Source organism: Eptatretus burgeri, chromosome 15 (assembly GCF_056783735.1).
Source record: "Eptatretus burgeri isolate ZD-2024b chromosome 15, Ebu_testis_v1, whole genome shotgun sequence".
NCBI classification, from domain to species: domain Eukaryota; kingdom Metazoa; phylum Chordata; class Myxini; order Myxiniformes; family Myxinidae; genus Eptatretus; species Eptatretus burgeri.
Genome location: NC_140975.1, coordinates 48,118,864 through 48,136,552, shown reverse-complemented (window position 1 = coordinate 48,136,552; position 17,689 = coordinate 48,118,864). Strand labels below are relative to the sequence as shown.

Below are 17,689 nucleotides of genomic sequence, written 5' to 3'. Positions count from 1 at the left end.
CGTCTGACACACACACACACACACACACACACACACACACACACACACACAATATTGTGACGTCCACGCGACTTGAACAGTCCCAAAACGATGGAGGCGGTTTATTTTTTATAACCCAAGGATGGCGGTTTTAATCGCTCTCCAGCAAATGGGACGAGGAAGGTGGCACGAGTCGCTTTTCACTGAGTTAATAATGTTTATTTCTCTAACAAGAACGATAATAAGACTCGGCAAGAGGAGGGATCCGTTGGCGATTCGACGGGAGGTGGTGTGGGTTCGGGCGTGGGGGAAACACAAACAATTCCAATGGATATACAAATCTCAAACCCTCTAAGGCACCAGGTACACACACACACACACACACACACACACACACACACACACACACACACACACACACACACACACACACACACACACACACACACACACACACACACACAACGTAGCTAGTGGTCAGGCTTGTCTGTGGTGTCGACGTAAAAGTCACTGGATTAGTGGCGGACGAGCTGGCGTTGCGCCCGTCAGGGGCAGGAGACACAGTGGTGCCAAGGTTCCATCAGCCTTTCCGCGCAGAACCGCGGTTTCCAGCCTGTGAGCTCCAACCAGCCACCGTGGTGCTGTTCCTGGTGGTGTCGACCTCCTGGTGTAGGCCCAAGACCGCTCACAGCCGCCAGTGAGCCAGTTCTAGCGCCAAGATGCGAGCAGGAGAGGGAGGCAGGTCCGCCCGCCGTTCGGTCCCATACTCCGAGCCAGCAGAACTCGAGAGCCAACCGAGGTGAGGGACGAGGCACAGCAAGGCCACGAGACACGACAAATCCAGGAACGAACCAGCGCAACGAGAGAGCACGCTCAGAGACAAACAGCCTCGACCAGACCCTTTCTTTTCATGACTCTCCCTTCTCCCAATCAGAACGTTTTTGTACTCGAGTCCTCGTCACTTCCAATGGAGCCCTTTTATTGGCCCTCTGTCTGTCACCTCTGCCAATCATGAGCAAGGGGCGGAGCCATCCGCAGCACTGTCCTGTTATGTCACGGCAAGCCTACAGGGAATACTAAAAGGGAATACACATAAACACTTACCCAAACCCGTCTCCCTATCTAATTGTGACAATTATCATTTCCCCCTTAAAGAAATGGACATTTACTAGACAATTTATCACCACTGAATTGCTACTTATTACATCGAGATCCTGGTACAACTTGAACAGCATGGTATACCTAATTTATCATCCTAATTACCCTTTGAATGCATACCCCCCCCCACCCCTCAGACGTAACACTGCCCCCTCCTCTGGTACCGCAGCTCCTGCAAGGTGTATCACAGGCACGACCGTACCAGCCTTAAACACTTGCTGACTCACACCTATTTAACCTAACGAAATAAAGTATGAGGGGCAATGGGCAGCGAGCCGCAGCTAACTTACCTATCCTGCTTAACGTACAACCCCCTTATGGCCTTATCCACGCCTAAACAATCATTCATCTTTTTATTTTTTTATTTTATTTTATTTAATCACATGAGAGGACTGAGCGAAGTTGCACTCCATCCTCTGGATCATCGCTCATGTCCAACACTCTTCCAGTGATCTGGGGAGGAGAAACAAAAGGTTCCACAAAAACACCACACTTATACTTTACATTCCTACTCTAAGCCTTAACGACACTATTCACGGGATATTTACACGCGACCGCGTCCTCCAGTGGATGCTAATCGACTCAGCGTTACCTGGGGGCCAATTTTCAAATTTGCCCACCCCCTCAGACCTAACAATATATATATATATATATATATATATATATATATATATATATATATATATATATATTTACGAATTTCGGTCCGCCCGGCGTGCGATTGGCCGTGTAACTCCAATCGCAACCGCGTCGCCCACCGGAATGGACAATTCAGTCGTGACCCTCCCGGAACAACGCCGGGAGCTAGTCACGGGTGGGTCTTTCGACCTCACCACAATCGTGCCAATTGGCCACCCACGCAGGATAGGGTTGTTCGCCAAATTCGACCTACCTAAGTACCTGCGTGAGTAGTTAACCGGGCGATCGTACCTCGCCGCAGGCCAGCCAAGGACACGAACCGAGCGGTGTTATCGCCGACCCCGATGGATGCAATTCTATTTACTGGGTGCTTACACCCTTCTACCAATTCCTTCCGTGATGCAAGATGGCACTTTCATACAAGGGAAAAGGACGCAACGAAACGGGGAACAGTTGAACAAGCACATTTATTACACACTCAGACAAGGCACGTATTTACAGCCATACAGTGAAAGCAAGCAATTGAAGAGTTACAACCGAATAAATGGGATTTTATTCGCACACAGTTACTTGGACAAGTCTACTTTTCAAGACGGCGCCACCACATGCACTTATACAAAAGCAAAGGAAAGCCACCCTCAAAGACAAGGGTGGCAGACAGGTCCGTGGACCAAATGTACGTGGAGCCTGGATGAGCGGCCAGGTCCACGAGACCGAAGGGTCTTACCCACACCCTCGTGGCGCGATGGCGGGCAAGCCGCAATGTCAGCGTAGCCGCGCCTGACTTCGTGCCCCTGGCGTGGCCGGTAAGCTCTCCGGCGGTCTCCGCGCAGGCTTGCGTTACACACCCAGCATTGTTGATGGGAATTGTTGATGCCTGGTATGGGGAGAGTTGTTGATGCCCGGTATGGGGAGGGGGATTGTTGAGGCTCTCTGAGCACATCAATGCTCTCCTGGCGAAAAACAGGGTTTACCGGCGCTCTCTCAACACAAAGCTCGGTATGGGAGAGGGGAATTGCTGACGCTCCCTTCCGTGAGCACTCTGGACCGCACTGGCTCCGGCAAAACTCCTCCTGGCTGTGGCCTCCACGAAGCCCCTTTCCCGGCGGTAGTCCCCACTCAGTCCTCTGGCTTGCCCCTGAGCCCTTCTCCGCGTCTCTGCTCCGTTCACCACTCTCACTCTTCTCTCCTCTCACTTCTGACCCGAGCTTCATCCTGTTCGTCCTTCCTCTCCATCGACCGGCCCCCGTCTGCTGCGAACTCCGTTGTGCTCGCCCTTATATAGGCCGGGGGAGTGGAAGAATCCGACCCCTGACCTTTGACCTCCAACCTCTGGAAAGCGTACCTGGTGGAAATCATCGGGGCCTCGCCCTGTCGGCGTGACCCCTGACCCCGGCAAAGCCGACGTGGTAGGAATCACCAAAGCCTCGCCCTGTCAGCTCAGCTTCATCCCGCCAAGCTGATGGTGGTGTTTAGCCCCGAAGCTTTGCCTCGACCGTGCGGTTTCGATACGGCCGAGCCGATGTGCGTGTGAGTCTCGGGGCTTCGTTTTGCTGACGAGCCGATGGGTGTAACACACCGAGGCATTTGCCTTTCGGCGCGGCTTCGTTCCCGCGAACCGGCGTGTGTGTAATGCATCGAGTCCGTCCCCCACGCGGCTTCGTCCCACCCGACGTACCGATGTGTGTATGCGTGTTTCGCCGGGGCTTCGTCCGGCCGAACCAATGCGTGTAATGCATCGAGTCCGTCCACCACGCGGCTTCGTCCCGCCTGACCAGCCGATGTGTGTATGTGTCTCGGGGTTTCGTCCCGCCGAACCGATGAATGTTATGCACCGAGTCCGTCCGCCACGCGGCTTCGTCCCGCCCGACCAGCCGATGTGTGTGTGAGTCACCGAGGCTTTTTCCTCTCGGTGCGGCTTCGTCGTTGGCGGAGCGGACGTGGTAGAAATCACCAAACAGCCCTGAGACAGCGCGACTTCGGCATTGACGGAGCGGACGTGGTAGAAATCACCAACGGCCGCCAAGATAGCGCGACTTCAGCGTTGCCTCTGGGACGAAGGCGATGCCATGTTTGTGGGGTAACGTTGTTGATGGTAGGGGAGGGAGAAAGGCGAAGGTGGTGGGGGTTTGGTTGTGGTTGTTGGCGATTTGGTTGTTGGGGGATGATTGGTCCAAAATAATGATAGAGAAAAGAAAAACGGCTATCTCAAAGGATCACAGCCCTGTGAACACGGAAATTCCCTCGAAACAACGGTGAGGAAATCTAACTACACATATACTTATTGGTATAACTGATCTGAGGACCTTCATGGTGTAGTGCCAATTTCCACGGCCACAACAATATATATATATATATATATATATATATATATATATATATATATATATATATATATATATATATATCCATATTGCTGCGGTTCTGGGAACCGCATCCCTCCAAAACAATAGCAACCATCATACAGTGGTCCCTTGACAGTTATTCCATTAATATACGTTCAGATAGTCCCTTCCCTTTTGTCTAGCAGGACAACGGGACAGTGCATTGTGTAAACTTCATTGCTCGGTCTGATTAAATCTCTGCACTCATTCCTAAGGTAAATCCCAGCCACGTGCACCCTTCACTGTGAGACGGGTCCTCAGCGAAGGCCAAGCAGGCATGACGCCGGATACCCCTCTGCAGAAATCACAGCCTGCCAAATGCACGTGCAGCGGTAATTTCCATCCACTGGACAGAAGGCGCACCCAACACGACACCCACACTGCACGGAACACGTACCAAGGAGATGGAAGAATGGCACCCTAAATGCTGACAACTTGCAAAACGCATGAAAGCGGAACCCTTTCCAAATCCCCATTTAATAATTATATCTATCTTCTTCTTCAACTCAACCTGATACACAATAATTATTTCCAATTCTTTCCCTTAATTCCCTGACACAGATCAGGGCTGTCACCGTGCATCCCACCACCTCTGATAACCGCGAACACCATGCTCGATGGCGGGCGGACCCACGCGCTGAATGGCGCACTCGCGCACACTGTACGGGGCATGCTCGATGGTGGGCGGACCTACGCGCTGACCACGTGTACAATAGCGGAGTCGCGCGCAGCCCGTGATACTTTATCATCGTACAGAACAGGGCACGAGTAACACACATCTTTGGCCAGGTCTGCGCATGGGGTTACAATAACATCTTACCATCGGTCTTCGCTCACCACGACGGCAACAAATGTCTCCCGCGGATGGCAAGCATCCTCCCGCACCTCCACCTCGATGCGGCTGCTACCAGGCAGAGGCAAGCTGTGCGGCCGGATCGCTCGGGCCACGTGGCGCACCATGGAGCAGGCACATTGACCAGTGCCAGCCGCGGGTCGTCGGGACATGGTACGGAGTTCGGTGCAAAGAGATTTATATCACGGGGTTCGGTGCAAGGCGATTCATGTTGCGGTGCCCGGAGCAAGACGATTCCACAGCTTGGAACCATATGGCTGGAAGTAAGGTAGAGCCGCTTCCGGTCATGGCGGCCGGCCCGTGTGCTGACCAGGGCCCAACCAGAGCGCCCGATTCAGGTGACGACAAATCGCTTTGGGTCGTCGCCCCCACCCAGCACCACCGGATCGATAAAAGGACGAGTCGCAGGGCGGTGGTAAGAGTAGTTATCGTCGTTCCAGAAGAATAGTAGTCGTCCTTCAGTAGTAGTCATCATTCAAGAGTCGTTCGTGTGTCGTCGTTTCTGCTCGCTCAGTCCTGTCGATTCGTCTTGCTCGTCCTGGGCCTGGAATTAATCTTCAACCATTCGCCTGCTGGCTCCGCATTCTTCACCACTTCTCCGCAATTCTCCACCCACTTGTTTTGGACTCCGCTTCTCTCTCCACCCATTGGCTTTTGACTCCACCCAAGTCCCTCCCTGCACACCCGATGGTCGCATCTCATGCTCTAGACCGACGCGAGCTGCACGAAGTGCCACTAAGCAAGAGACGACGCAACAGCTGTCAGGGAGGTATCGCACAGAGGAGCACCCTCCTCCACCACCCCCCAAGACGTATTGGTGGCGCGATCGGGCAATCGTGCAAGGTATTGAGAGACCGTTAGCCTCATCTCCTCTCCTTTTTCTCTTCATCAACTCCTCTTCATCAGGCTTTGTGTGTCTGTCCTGGCACCTGTCCTTGTTTAAGTTAAGAGTGTACAATAATTATATCGGGATAACTCTGCTCTGTGTCTGCTTTTGTAAGTTGCTTGTATAGTGCTGCACCTTCACTTTTCTTGCTATTCCTGCTACAGACACCAATAAACAACATTAACTGTGCCACATATCTTTCCTCACCTACCTGTGAATAAATCTTTGTAGAAATGTTCCCAGCTTGTTTTTGTCTGTTCTTTCATTGATCCAGCATGGTCCGTATCCTAATTCAGCCAGGACTTTATTCCTAATGATCCATTCCTTTGAGCCGGTACGTCCTTGTCAGTGTTGCTCGGCTGCATCTGATCCGGTAAAATGATCCGGTTCATTCAAGGCGTACCGAGGGAGTGTCCACCGGTAATTAGATCACGCGATTTTTTTTAAGGTAACCGGATAAACTAGACAGAGAACCCTAAGTCATGTGGTTGAGTTATTGGCGTTCAGTCGGTTAGCGACTCGCCCCGTCACGGAGTTATCCGTGTGCGACGGCCTGCAATTCCGGGGAGTCTGGTGGGAACCCGAGATAGTTCCCCCCACCCCCGGTGGTCTTCTCAGCCGACCACCGGCAACAATATAAACGTTCGTGCCCCCAGAATCCGAACGCCCCATTGTTTGAACAAATTGGAATCCGAACAATTTTTTCGAGAAAATTTTGCCCTAAAAACCGAACACATTTTCGAAAACCAAACACAACGTAGCGTACATGTTTGTTCACGTGTCTCCCCCACCTGTTCGACGCGCATCTTCGCGCTTTGTTCATTCAGTTCGTCGGTGGAAGTACTCGTGAAAGCATCTCTCGTGTGTCGATCGCAACTTTACCTCGTGTTTTCACCTTGATTTGTGCATTCACCATGGCACCCAAGAAGAGCAGTGAAGCAAATAGGAATAAGAGGAAGTCCGTGAGAACGACAATTGAGTTGAAAAAAGAACTTATCGCTAAGCATGAGAGAGGTACGCGTGTGTCTGATCTCGCTGCCATGTTCGAGCTGCCGAAATCGACCGTGTGTAGGATTCTGAAAAATAAAGAAGCGATAAAAGCGCGAAAACCCGTCGTGAAGCGAACTCATTCAATGAACCCTCTGATGAATTGGCTTTAACGAACTCAACGTTTTTTTTTGCGAGCATGGTAGTGACGTCATGCTGCGTCACCCAAATCGCTTCACCTCTTGATTCTCTCCCGTGGAACTGTGCGGTGAAAACGGCACGTTTGTGTCTCCACAGAGTGTACTGGGATATAAAACACCATTTGGTGCTTCATGGTTAATTACATACCTCCACCAGGCTGAACAGTTTACGTATTGGATCCCAATGGCCACTGATAGGCCAGAGCTGCATCCAGACCTGATAAAAGAAGCGACAACGCTCCTGCTCATCCCCCAGGTTTGGAATGAGATTCATGACCCAGAAAAGGTCATTTACTCATCTTATTTTACCTTAAACATGGGTAATTTCAGTTGAAAATGTCTTGAAAGTGGGTTTTCTTGGGGTCCAGGAATGGATTAATTCACTTTCCATTATTTCTTATTGGGAAAATAGTTTTGGAATCCGAACTTTTTGGAATCCGAACAGCCTCTTGGAACGAATTAAATTCGGATTCTGGGGGCACCAATGTATATATATATATATATATATATATATATATATATATATATATATATATATATATCTATATATATATATATATATATATCTATATATATATATATATATATATATATATATATATATATATATATATATATATGTTTATATATACACACACACATACACACACACACACACATACGCGCACGCACGCATGCACGCACGCACGCACACTTGGAGCTTATGGAATGGTGTTGTCTGTCCGTCTGCAAATACTTTCAACTTGTATGAAACTACACATACGATTTCGATGAAACTTTACCCCAACCTTAATCACCCGTGACGTACCAAAGTTTTTTTTCACGGCATTAAAAAAACTAGAGTTGGTGTCAAAGCCACCCAATGCTCGCCTGTTTATACATTTATAGTTTTTAAAAGACGAGTCTAATAATTAATATTTTTTATAATTCTCACAATTTTTTTTGGGGGGGGGGGGGTTGGAAATCACTTAAAACATGTGGAAATGCAAAAAAAAAATTTCCCTAACAATTTTTTTTGGGGGGGGGGTTGGAAATCACTTAAAGCATGTAAAAATGCAAAAAAAAATTTTCTCTAACAATTTTTTTGGGGGGGTTGGAAATCACTTAAAAAAATTATCTTTAACAATTTTTTTTGGAGGGGGACCAAGTCCAAAATCTAATGGCATGATCCTTGGACCATACCTAACCCCCCACCAAGTTTCGTCGAAATCATAATCACTTAAAGCATGTAGAAATGCAAAAAAATAAATCGAAATTTTGTTGAAAAAAAAGTTGCAAAAACATTTTTTTTCTGTAAAATTTTTTGGGGTGGTTGGAAATCACTTAAAACATGTAGAAATGCAAAAAAAATATTTTTTTTTCTCTAAATTTTTTGGGGGGGTTGGAAATCACTTAAAACATGTAGAAATGCAAAAAAAATAAATCGAAATTTTGTTGAAAAAAAAGTTGCAAAAACATTTTTTTTCTGTAAAATTTTTTGGGGTGGTTGGAAATCACTTAAAACATGTAGAAATGCAAAAAAAATATTTTTTTTTCTCTAACAATTTTTTGGGGGGGTTGGAAATCACTTAAAACATGTAGAAATGCAAAAAAAAAGAAATCGAAATTTTGTTGAAAAAAAAAGTTGCAAAAAAATTTTTTCTCTAACAATTTTTTTTTGGGGGGGGGGGGTTGGAAATCACTTAAAACATGTAGAAATGCAAAAAAAGAAATCGAAATTTGGTTGAAAAAAAAGTTGCAAAAACTTTTTTTCTGTAAATTTTTTTGGGGTGGTTGGAAATCACTTAAAACATGTAGAAATGCAAAAAAAAATTCTCAAACAATTTTTTTTGGGGGGGGCAAGTCCAAAATCTAATGGCATGATCCTTGGACCATACCTAACCCCCCCCCCCACCAAGTTTCGTCGAAATCAGTCGAGTTTTTCCGTAATACAAAAAAATTAAACATTTTCACGCTCACGCCGGGGGTATCGCTATAGCTCTGTTCTTCGAACAGGCGAGCTAACAACATAATAAAATAAAAAATAATAATAAATAAAATTTTCTGGGTCTGAAGGGATCTATGGATGGAGTTTATGGGGGCTGGGAGGGGGGGGTTGTTCCCCCAAGGAGATATTTGCTTTCTTCTCAGAAACGACACACAATTCCGATGTAACTTGACTGCAACCTTCCTCACCCATGGTGTACCAAAGTTTCTTCATGACGTGAGAAAAATCAGGCTATTCAGGGGGTGTTGCGGGGTTGCCCCCCAAAACATGTATTTGCTTTCTTCTCCGAAACTTAATTTACAATTTCGATGAAATTTGACAACAACCTTCATCACCCATGATGTACCAGAGATTGTTCATGGCATTAAAAAATCCATATGTATTTACTTTCTTCTCCATTACATATTTTGTGGGTCATCCATGCCTACCAGTGGTTCCCTGGTTATCTTATCCAGCCCCTACCAGGTGAGCGTCCAAGGGTATTGCCCCAATGCTATTATACTCTCACAACACACTTGCATCCATACTTACATATCCATTGCGTTACATTGGAATAATCAACTGCCAGAATAACTAACTTAATGACCTTCCGGATCATCAGCTTGGCACCATTGATCACCAAGTTTTCAACCCTGTTCAGAATCTCCCCGAACAGTAAATCCACAACCATAGTTGTATACAAAGGTCACACAATCAGTCAGTGCAGTGTGCCGATATAACTACTCTTTACCTGCTGGTAAGACATTGTTTTGCATAACAAGGCATTCATTACCATGATGAAAGATTAATAGATTAGACATTAAAAAGGACAAAATAAAATATCAGACGATGTATTTCATGACTCATCCAGTCAAGTTTTTTTTTGTTTTTTTAAGCGGTAAAGCCGCTTCAATATTTGGTATGTCCTTCCTTCCATCTGTCCATCAAAAATGAAGAACTCAACACACCATGTTTAATTATATATTGTACTTTTACATCATGAACTTTGTTCCATTTACTTGTCCAACAATGACTCGTGTAGGCATGGTTTTAATCTGGTTTCTAACCAATAATTTTGCCCGACACTGCTACGGGTCTCAATGACCTCTCTCTTTCTCTCTCTCGCCAAGGAGAGGAAGAAAGAGCTTTTCCTTCTGGCAGCTCACCATTTTAAAGCCTCAAATTACTTCTTGCCTGGCAGCTCGCCATTTTACACCGTCGTGGAAATGATTCATGGACTTAAGTTTCACTGGAGTTAAACAGGAGTACACTGGAGATCACCGAGTCCACTGAAGTTAAACCACATTCGCAGCACTATCTTCAGCAACGCATTTCCTCTCTTGACGAACGAAGCTTCATATCACGCGCCACCTTGCGGTTCAGTATCTCCAATGGGTTTTCACTCCTATTATTGTACCCCTTTTGGGGAGCAGCTTATTCCCACAGGCACTAGACATTTATGACACCCGAGTCATCGAGTGCATTATATTAGTTGGTGGACACGATGCCGAATTGGCCCACAGGTGATGCGCCGTTATCGTTTTTCTTGCTTCTTATTGAAGTTGTCTGTATTCGCACACACTCAAGCTTAACAGCTTATGAGATACTGCTCAGACTGGATGAAGTCATCAAACTTTAGCAGTGAATAGAAGTTGATAATTTTATAAAATTCTAAAGGGTAATTCTGAAGGGTTCTGTCATTTTTACATGTTGCCTGCCTGTTTAATATTAAAACTAGATGGTATTCATAGAATACATACCCCACGCAGTCTTGAGGATTTGGTGCGAGCAAACTTTTTTTTCGTTGATCCAATATAGCTGCCAGACACGTGACCAATGACGTCATCTTTATCAAACCATATTTCCATGGGTAGTTGATAAATTAGTTAAATTTTGCACTGATCGGTTAAGCGGTTTCTCTGACGAAGATTTTTCAAAGATTTTTCAATGATTTTCCCTTTGATCCAATATGGCTGCCAGACCACGTGGCACTTGGTCATTTTTATGAAAATCCTGTTCAAATTTCAAGTCAATCGGATGAAAATTGACATTTTTAGAAATGTGGCTGATGTTGACCTCAAAAGAGTGACTGCTATATCACATGGTCATGTAACATGTGGTAAAGTTTCAAAGAAGAGCGGGGGGGGTGGAAGAAAAGCGGGGGGTGGAAGAAGAGCGGGGGGTGGAAGAAGAGCGGGGGTGGAAGAAGAGCGGGGGGTGGAAGAAGAGCGGGGGGTGGAAGAGGAGCGGGGAGGTGGGAGAGGAGCGGGGGTGAGTGGAAGAGGAGCGGGGGTGAGTGGAAGAGGAGGAGCAGGGGGTGGAAGAAGAGGAGCGGGGGGGGGGTGGAAGAGGAGCGGGGGTGGGTGGAAGAGGAGGAGTGGGGGGTGGGTGGAAGAGGAGCGGGGGGTGGAAGAAGAGGAGCGGGGGGTGGAAGAAGAGGAGCGGGGGGTGGAAGAAGAGGAGCGGGGGGTGGAAGAAGAGGAGCGGGGGTGGAAGAAGAGGAGCGGGGGGTGGAAGAAGAGGAGCGGGGGGTGGAAGAAGAGGAGCGGGGGGTGGAAGAAGAGGAGCGGGGGGTGGAAGAAGAGGAGCGGGGGGTGGAAGAAGAGGAGCGGGGGGTGGAAGAAGAGGAGCGGGGGTGGAAGAAGAGGAGCGGGGGGTGGAAGAAGAGGAGCGGGGGTGGAAGAAGAGGAGCGGGGGGTGGAAGAAGAGGAGCGGGGGGTGGAAGAAGAGGAGCGGGGGGTGGAAGAAGAGGAGCGGGGGGTGGAAGAAGAGGAGCGGGGGGTGGAAGAAGAGGAGGAGCGGGGGTGGGTGGAAGAGGAGGAGCGGGGGTGGGTGGAAGAGGAGGAGCGGGGGTGGGTGGAAGAGGAGGAGTGGGGGGTGGAAGAAGAGGAGCGGGGGGTGGAAGAAGAGGAGCGGGGGGTGGAAGAAGAGGAGCGGGGGGTGGAAGAAGAGGAGCGGGGGGTGGAAGAAGAGGAGCGGGGGGTGGAAGAAGAGGAGCGGGTGGGTGGAAGAGGAGGAGCGGGGGGTGGGTGGAAGAGGAGTGGGGGGTGGAAGAGGAGTGGGCGGGGTGGAAGAGGAGCGGTGGAAGAGGAGCGGTGGCGGTGGAAGAGGACCAGGGAAAGAAGAGCAGGGGGTGGAAGAGAATCTGGGGGGGGTGGAAGAGGAGTGAGGGAAGAAGAAGAGCAGGGGGTGGAAGAGGAATGGGGATTGAAACATGACAGGAGTGAAGAGATGATTTGCTTCAGTTTGGTAAAAATTTAAAAAACGCTCAGGCTGTGAAAGGTTAGCAAGAAGAAATAGAGTGGAGCACGAGAGGAGAGAAAAAAAGCCAAAAGGTAAAATGAGAGACTTGCAAAATCAGGTGCCTTCAGTAACGGAATTCGGCAAGTGTTGTAAGTTAGACAAACGTTACATAAATGCAATAATCGCTTCCCTTTACCAGAAAACAGCAACAGTGATTAAAAAAAAAACAACAAACACCCAATCAATGAAAAGGTAAAACGTCAAGGCTTTCTACCTGTCCTGGAGGCCGAGCCAAGCACACAGTGACAACGTCTTTCTCCAAAGCCGCTCGCTTGCTCTCTTCCACAAACTCAAAATACCGAGTTAACCTCGTCTGTCCTTGTCGATTTACTACAAACCAAAACTTCATCATTCTACAAAAATCTTGTGCTGCTGAAATCGAATGCAAGCCACAAACTCTGCACCAACCTCCACGTGATCATATTCTTCTTCCTCTCAACTATTCTTCTTCTTCTTCTTCTTCTTCTTCTTCTTCTTCTTCTTCTTCTGGTTTCATGGCGTTTTCAGAGCCGCGAGGCTCTATATAGGCCACGCACCAAAAGCCGTCGACTGGAGCAGACAAGCACGGGGGACTTTATATTAAATGACCCGTTTCGTTAATAAATTTCAACAACGATTAACAGAGTCGACGGTGCTTTTGATTCAATCGGCACATTGTGTGCGGTGCACCCGACCAGCTGATCCCATCTCGGACAGAATGGAAGAGGCGCGATCTGGGTCCCCTGTGCTGAGGACCTTGTGTGAAGATGTGATCCAAATCTTCGGGAACCTCACACCGCTCGCAGAGGCCCGTTGGGTGACGCACTATCCGATGTAAATAGGAGTTAAAAGCGCAATGTCTGAGCCTGTAGAATGTAGAGGATTGCCTGGTCTCTTCGGGAGAGTCAAGGAAACGAGACAGAGGATTCAACCAAAAGGTGAACCTGAAAGCACCATCCCCCTTTGGTAGAGGTCTCCCGGTGAAATTGCCATTTTTTGTTAACACGACTCCGAATTAGATTAGAAATTCTGACGGGCCCAGAGGGATTGGGGTTTCAAATTCCGAATTGAGTGCATGTTTGGCTGCCTCATTGCCTCCAATGCCCACGTGAACAGCGATGTCTTTTTATTCTTATTCTTCTTCTTCTGCTTCTGCTTCCTCTTCCGCATCTTCTTCTTCTTCTTATACCTCTTCTTTTTTCATCTTCTTCCTCTGCCTCATTTTCTTCTTCTTCCTCTTCTTCCTCATCTTCTTCTTCCGCATCTTCTTCCTCCGCATCTTCTTCTTCCTCTTCTTCCTCATCTTCTTCTTCATCTTTTACCTCTTCTTCTTCTTTTTCATCTTCTTCCTCTGCCTCATCTTCTTCTTCTTCTTCTTCTTTTTCCTCTTCTTCCTCTTCCGCATCTTCTTCTTCCTCTTCGTCTTCTTATTTCTCTTCTTCTTCCTCATCTTCTTCTTCCTCGTCTTCTTCCGCATCTTCTTCTTCCTCATCCTCTTATTCTCTTCTTCTTCTTCCTCACCTCCTCTTCCTCTGCCTCTTCTTCCTATATATGCCACGTACCGATGTGGATGTGATACCTAAGGGTCCGTTTGGTTTCCCGATAATTTCATCAGGATTTTCCGCTCTCTTTTAAGAATCTCAGTACAGGTTTCCAATTGCAGAGTCGGGGGTGCTTCTGGTTCAACAAACCCATAAGTTCCAGCAGACCCGACACTTTAAACCCCATCTCTGTAATATTCTGAAAAAGGTGCCTTCTGGATCCCTCGAAGAGCGGGCATTTTAAGAAAAGGTGGATCAGGTCTTCGTGATCCCTGCAATGTACACAGTGCCCCATAATGTAGCATCCTATCCTACAGAGGTATGCATTAAGGCGACAGTGTCCGAGTCTCAACCTACAGAGAGCTACCTGATCTCTCTGGGAAAGCCTGGGAAGTTGAACTGCAGGTATCACACCTGGATGCACCTTGTAACAAAATCTTCCCTTCGTGCTGGTATTCTACTGAAATTGTCATTTTTTTCACAATGAGGTCCTTTATTAAAGTAACAATTTCGGATGGACCAAGAGGGATTTGAGTCACATTTTCAATTTTAAGAGCTTGCTTCGCTGCCTGATCACAGGCCTCATTCCCACCGATCGCCACATGGGCGGGGATCCAGCACAGGTCGACCCCTCCAATTTGCAGTGTTAACTAAATGGAGAACTTCAAGAACCAGGTCATATCTGTCACCATCCTGTAGGGATTCCAACGCCTTTAATGCAGCAACTAAATCACAGATGATGACCGCTAAAGAGGGCTAAACTCAATGATCCATTAAAGGGCCAGAACTATAGCAATAGCAAATAATTCAGTGGAGAAAACTGAGAGGTGGTTACTAAGACGAACTGATCGAACCACCCTGATGTCTGGGATGCATACTGCTACAGCTGTTCTCTCACAAAACAGTGTGGAACAGAGACATTAGGAGATCTGTGGAAGGGAGAGGAATGGGGTGGGGTACACAGGGGAAACAAGATGGACACGACAGGGATTTTTATAGGACACGTGGGCTGATGCCGTCTGGACCGGTTGCAGAATCTGAGTCGAGGTTTGACAGCAAGCTCTCCACCTTGTCAGGAGATAAGGACACAGAATCCAGGGACAGTTGGGTGCGACTGGGTAAGATGGGTACAGAAAGCGATGGGTTTTGGACACAAGATTTAGCTGCAAACACCGAGTTTAGGCATTCAGCCTTTTCACGTGCGGTATCAGCAGTGCGGCCATTTGAGGTAAGGGAGGGAATGAAGGGGGAACATACACCAGAAACAGATTTGATTAGATGCCACCAGGATTTAGAGGAGGGAGAGAGGTTTGAGAGTTCAGACTTGAGATTCAAAAGATGTTTTTCTGGCTCTCCTGAGGGTAGATACACACTTGTTCCGAGCTTTATGGAAGGAACTGAGATTGCCATCAGTTGGATTATCCTTCCATGAGGCAAAGGCAAGTTGTTTCAGGACAACTGCCTCGCCACAAGCTTCAGTGAATCAAGGGCAGGAGGAAGGGTAGGATGGAGTCATCACTGTTTGGTGGACGGTACAGTACACATGTAAACATGAGGTGGGAGTGGAGGGGAAGCCATAGCCAGAGGTATTCCTGGGGGTGTAGGGGAGTGAGGGCAGTGCAAGGAGAGTGAGGAATAGTCTTTGATGAAGAGAGCGACTCCTCCACCAGGACGAGGCTCAGGTCTGTCATACTGGAGGAGGGATTTACCAGGGAGAGATACTCGGGAGTCAGAGACCTCTTGAAGAAGAAAAGTTTCTGTTTGGCAGATTATGTCTGGTTTGTCAGTGGCAGCCTGTATGGAAAGATCTTTAATGTTTGAGCGAAGGCCTCCGGATATTTGAGGTCCACACTGTTAATGAAGAGGGAGAGGAGGAGGCTTTGGGTGCAGCATATGGAAGAGGAGGGGGAGGGGAGGACAAGGGAGGATGGGAGGAGGTAAAGAGAGTTGTTGAAAGAGTGTGGGGATTGCAGAAGAGCAAGGGGAGGGGGGTGGATGAGGAGGAGAGAATGCTCTGTGGTGCTTGGTTGAGGTACAGTGCAGAGTAGTAAGAGAGTGGGCAGAAGGCAGTTGAGGGTTTGAGAAGCTGGAGTGATGAGATGGAGGTGATATAGTAGGGGAAGGAGGCAACTTTGTGGATGTGAGGGTGGGCAATTTTGAGAAGGGTGAGTGAGGGGGATGAATGGTGGGAGAAAGGTGAGTGGGGAGTTTTTGAGAAAGGTGAGGGGGAAGCTTGGAGGGAGAAGAGTGTGATGGTTGCTTTGAGAGGGAGGGTGAGAGGAGTGAATTGGCATGGAAGTTGGAAAAAAAAAGAATGGTTGATGGTAAGCGAAGAAGCATAGCAAACTGGGGATTGAAATTTTTTTTATTTCGGAAATGCGATTAAAGACATTTCTTGATGGATGCAATGAAGGTGAATTGAGAGAATGGAGAGAAGAAAGGTTGTAACCATTGGACTTTTTAGGCAAGGTATGAAAGAAAGGTCAAATTGAGAGCAGTCGGTTGAAATAGAAAAGGAGTAGTGAATTATGATACAGTAATGAGAACCCCACGTGTGAAGGAGGAAGATGAAGCATTATAAGAGATCGTTTTTATTATTATTTTTTGAGAGAGTTTTCATCAAAATAGGTAAAGGAAAGGATGAAGAAAAGATCGTGAGGTGAATGGTGAATTTGGATCAGTAAACACACAGGGTGGAAACAGATCATGTGGTTATGGGAGAAGCACGTGGTTATGGGAGGTGTATCGTCAAAAGTGAATTTATTTAATTTTTAATAAGGATCGCATAAGATTCAGAACAGGAAAGGTTGAAGTAAAATCGTGGAGGTGTATGGTGAATTTGGAACGGTAAACGCAGAGTGATGCTGATGGATCGATGAAAAGTATCAGGAAGAGGGTAGAGAGACACGTGGTTACAGGCGGTGTATGGTTAGGAAGGTTACAAGGAAACATTTTTTTTTGATGGATTTTTGAAGATTAGGTAAGATTCGGGAATGGAAGGTTGTGGGAAGAAATCGTGAAGGTAATGGTGAGAGTGGGTCAGCTCAAGTAGAAGGAAGATGGTGTGCAAGCAGGAGGAGGCAGAAGAAGAAGAAGGATCGGGGCTCGTGGGTTTGGAGGGAGAAAGGTTGTTTTTTGTTGTTGTTTTTTAAAATTTAAGACAAGAAACAGAGTGTTTAGTTGAGAGGGAATAGATGGGGGGCATTGGGAAGGTGGGGAAAATAATAATTGAAGGTAATAGAGAGAGAATACAAATAAAATGATTGTACATCGAGAGATGAAGGACGGGTCGGCCTCAAGGAACCCAGTAAAACAAGGTCGACGAAAACTCACAAAATAGCACGATTTTTGAAACTAAACCGAACTAGGAATACACACTAAGCATGTAGGTGAGGAAATAAACAGTTAAAACAGGACAAATAACGACCGGAAACTTAACTTTGAGAAAGTTGTCAGAGAACCCCGAGAGAACCTGCCGTTGCTCAAAAACCAGAACCGGAAGTGTCAATCGTTTGTAAGTATGTGCTTTCTTGTGCATCACGAATACATTTTTTAAACCTGACTTGGCTTCGACTCATCTTGCTTACTCACGACGGTGCCATCTGGTGGCTCAGGGGAAAATCTGTTTGAGATGGTAATTGGCGTGGTCACGAACCACCGAGAGTCTGGCAACATGGGACGTTCGTTGCTCAGTCAGACAATAAGATCTGTCCCATGCTTGCCCCGGCACATCACAGAGATTCCAATCAGCATGGTAATGTGACATTGAGCATGAGAACCCAGCAGGGAATCTCTGTGGTGGGGCACTGATGTG

The 17,689-nt window shown here is 47.2% G+C and overlaps 1 protein-coding gene across 2 annotated transcripts in view; it reads right to left on the bottom strand.

The window, feature by feature from the left end:
• AP4S1 (adaptor related protein complex 4 subunit sigma 1) overlaps positions 1-17,689 on the bottom strand; it is a 37,868-nt gene that overhangs the window by 15,944 nt on the left and 4,235 nt on the right. The window contains exon 1 of one of the 2 annotated variants that reach the window (XM_085858467.1): positions 12,570-12,833. The exons of the other annotated variant lie outside the window; for it this stretch is intronic. Coding sequence (XP_085714593.1) covers positions 12,570-12,707 — 138 coding nt within the window. The 5' untranslated portion in view covers positions 12,708-12,833. Of the gene's footprint in view, positions 1-12,569; positions 12,834-17,689 lie in introns of those variants that run through there. 2 annotated transcript variants of the gene reach the window in all.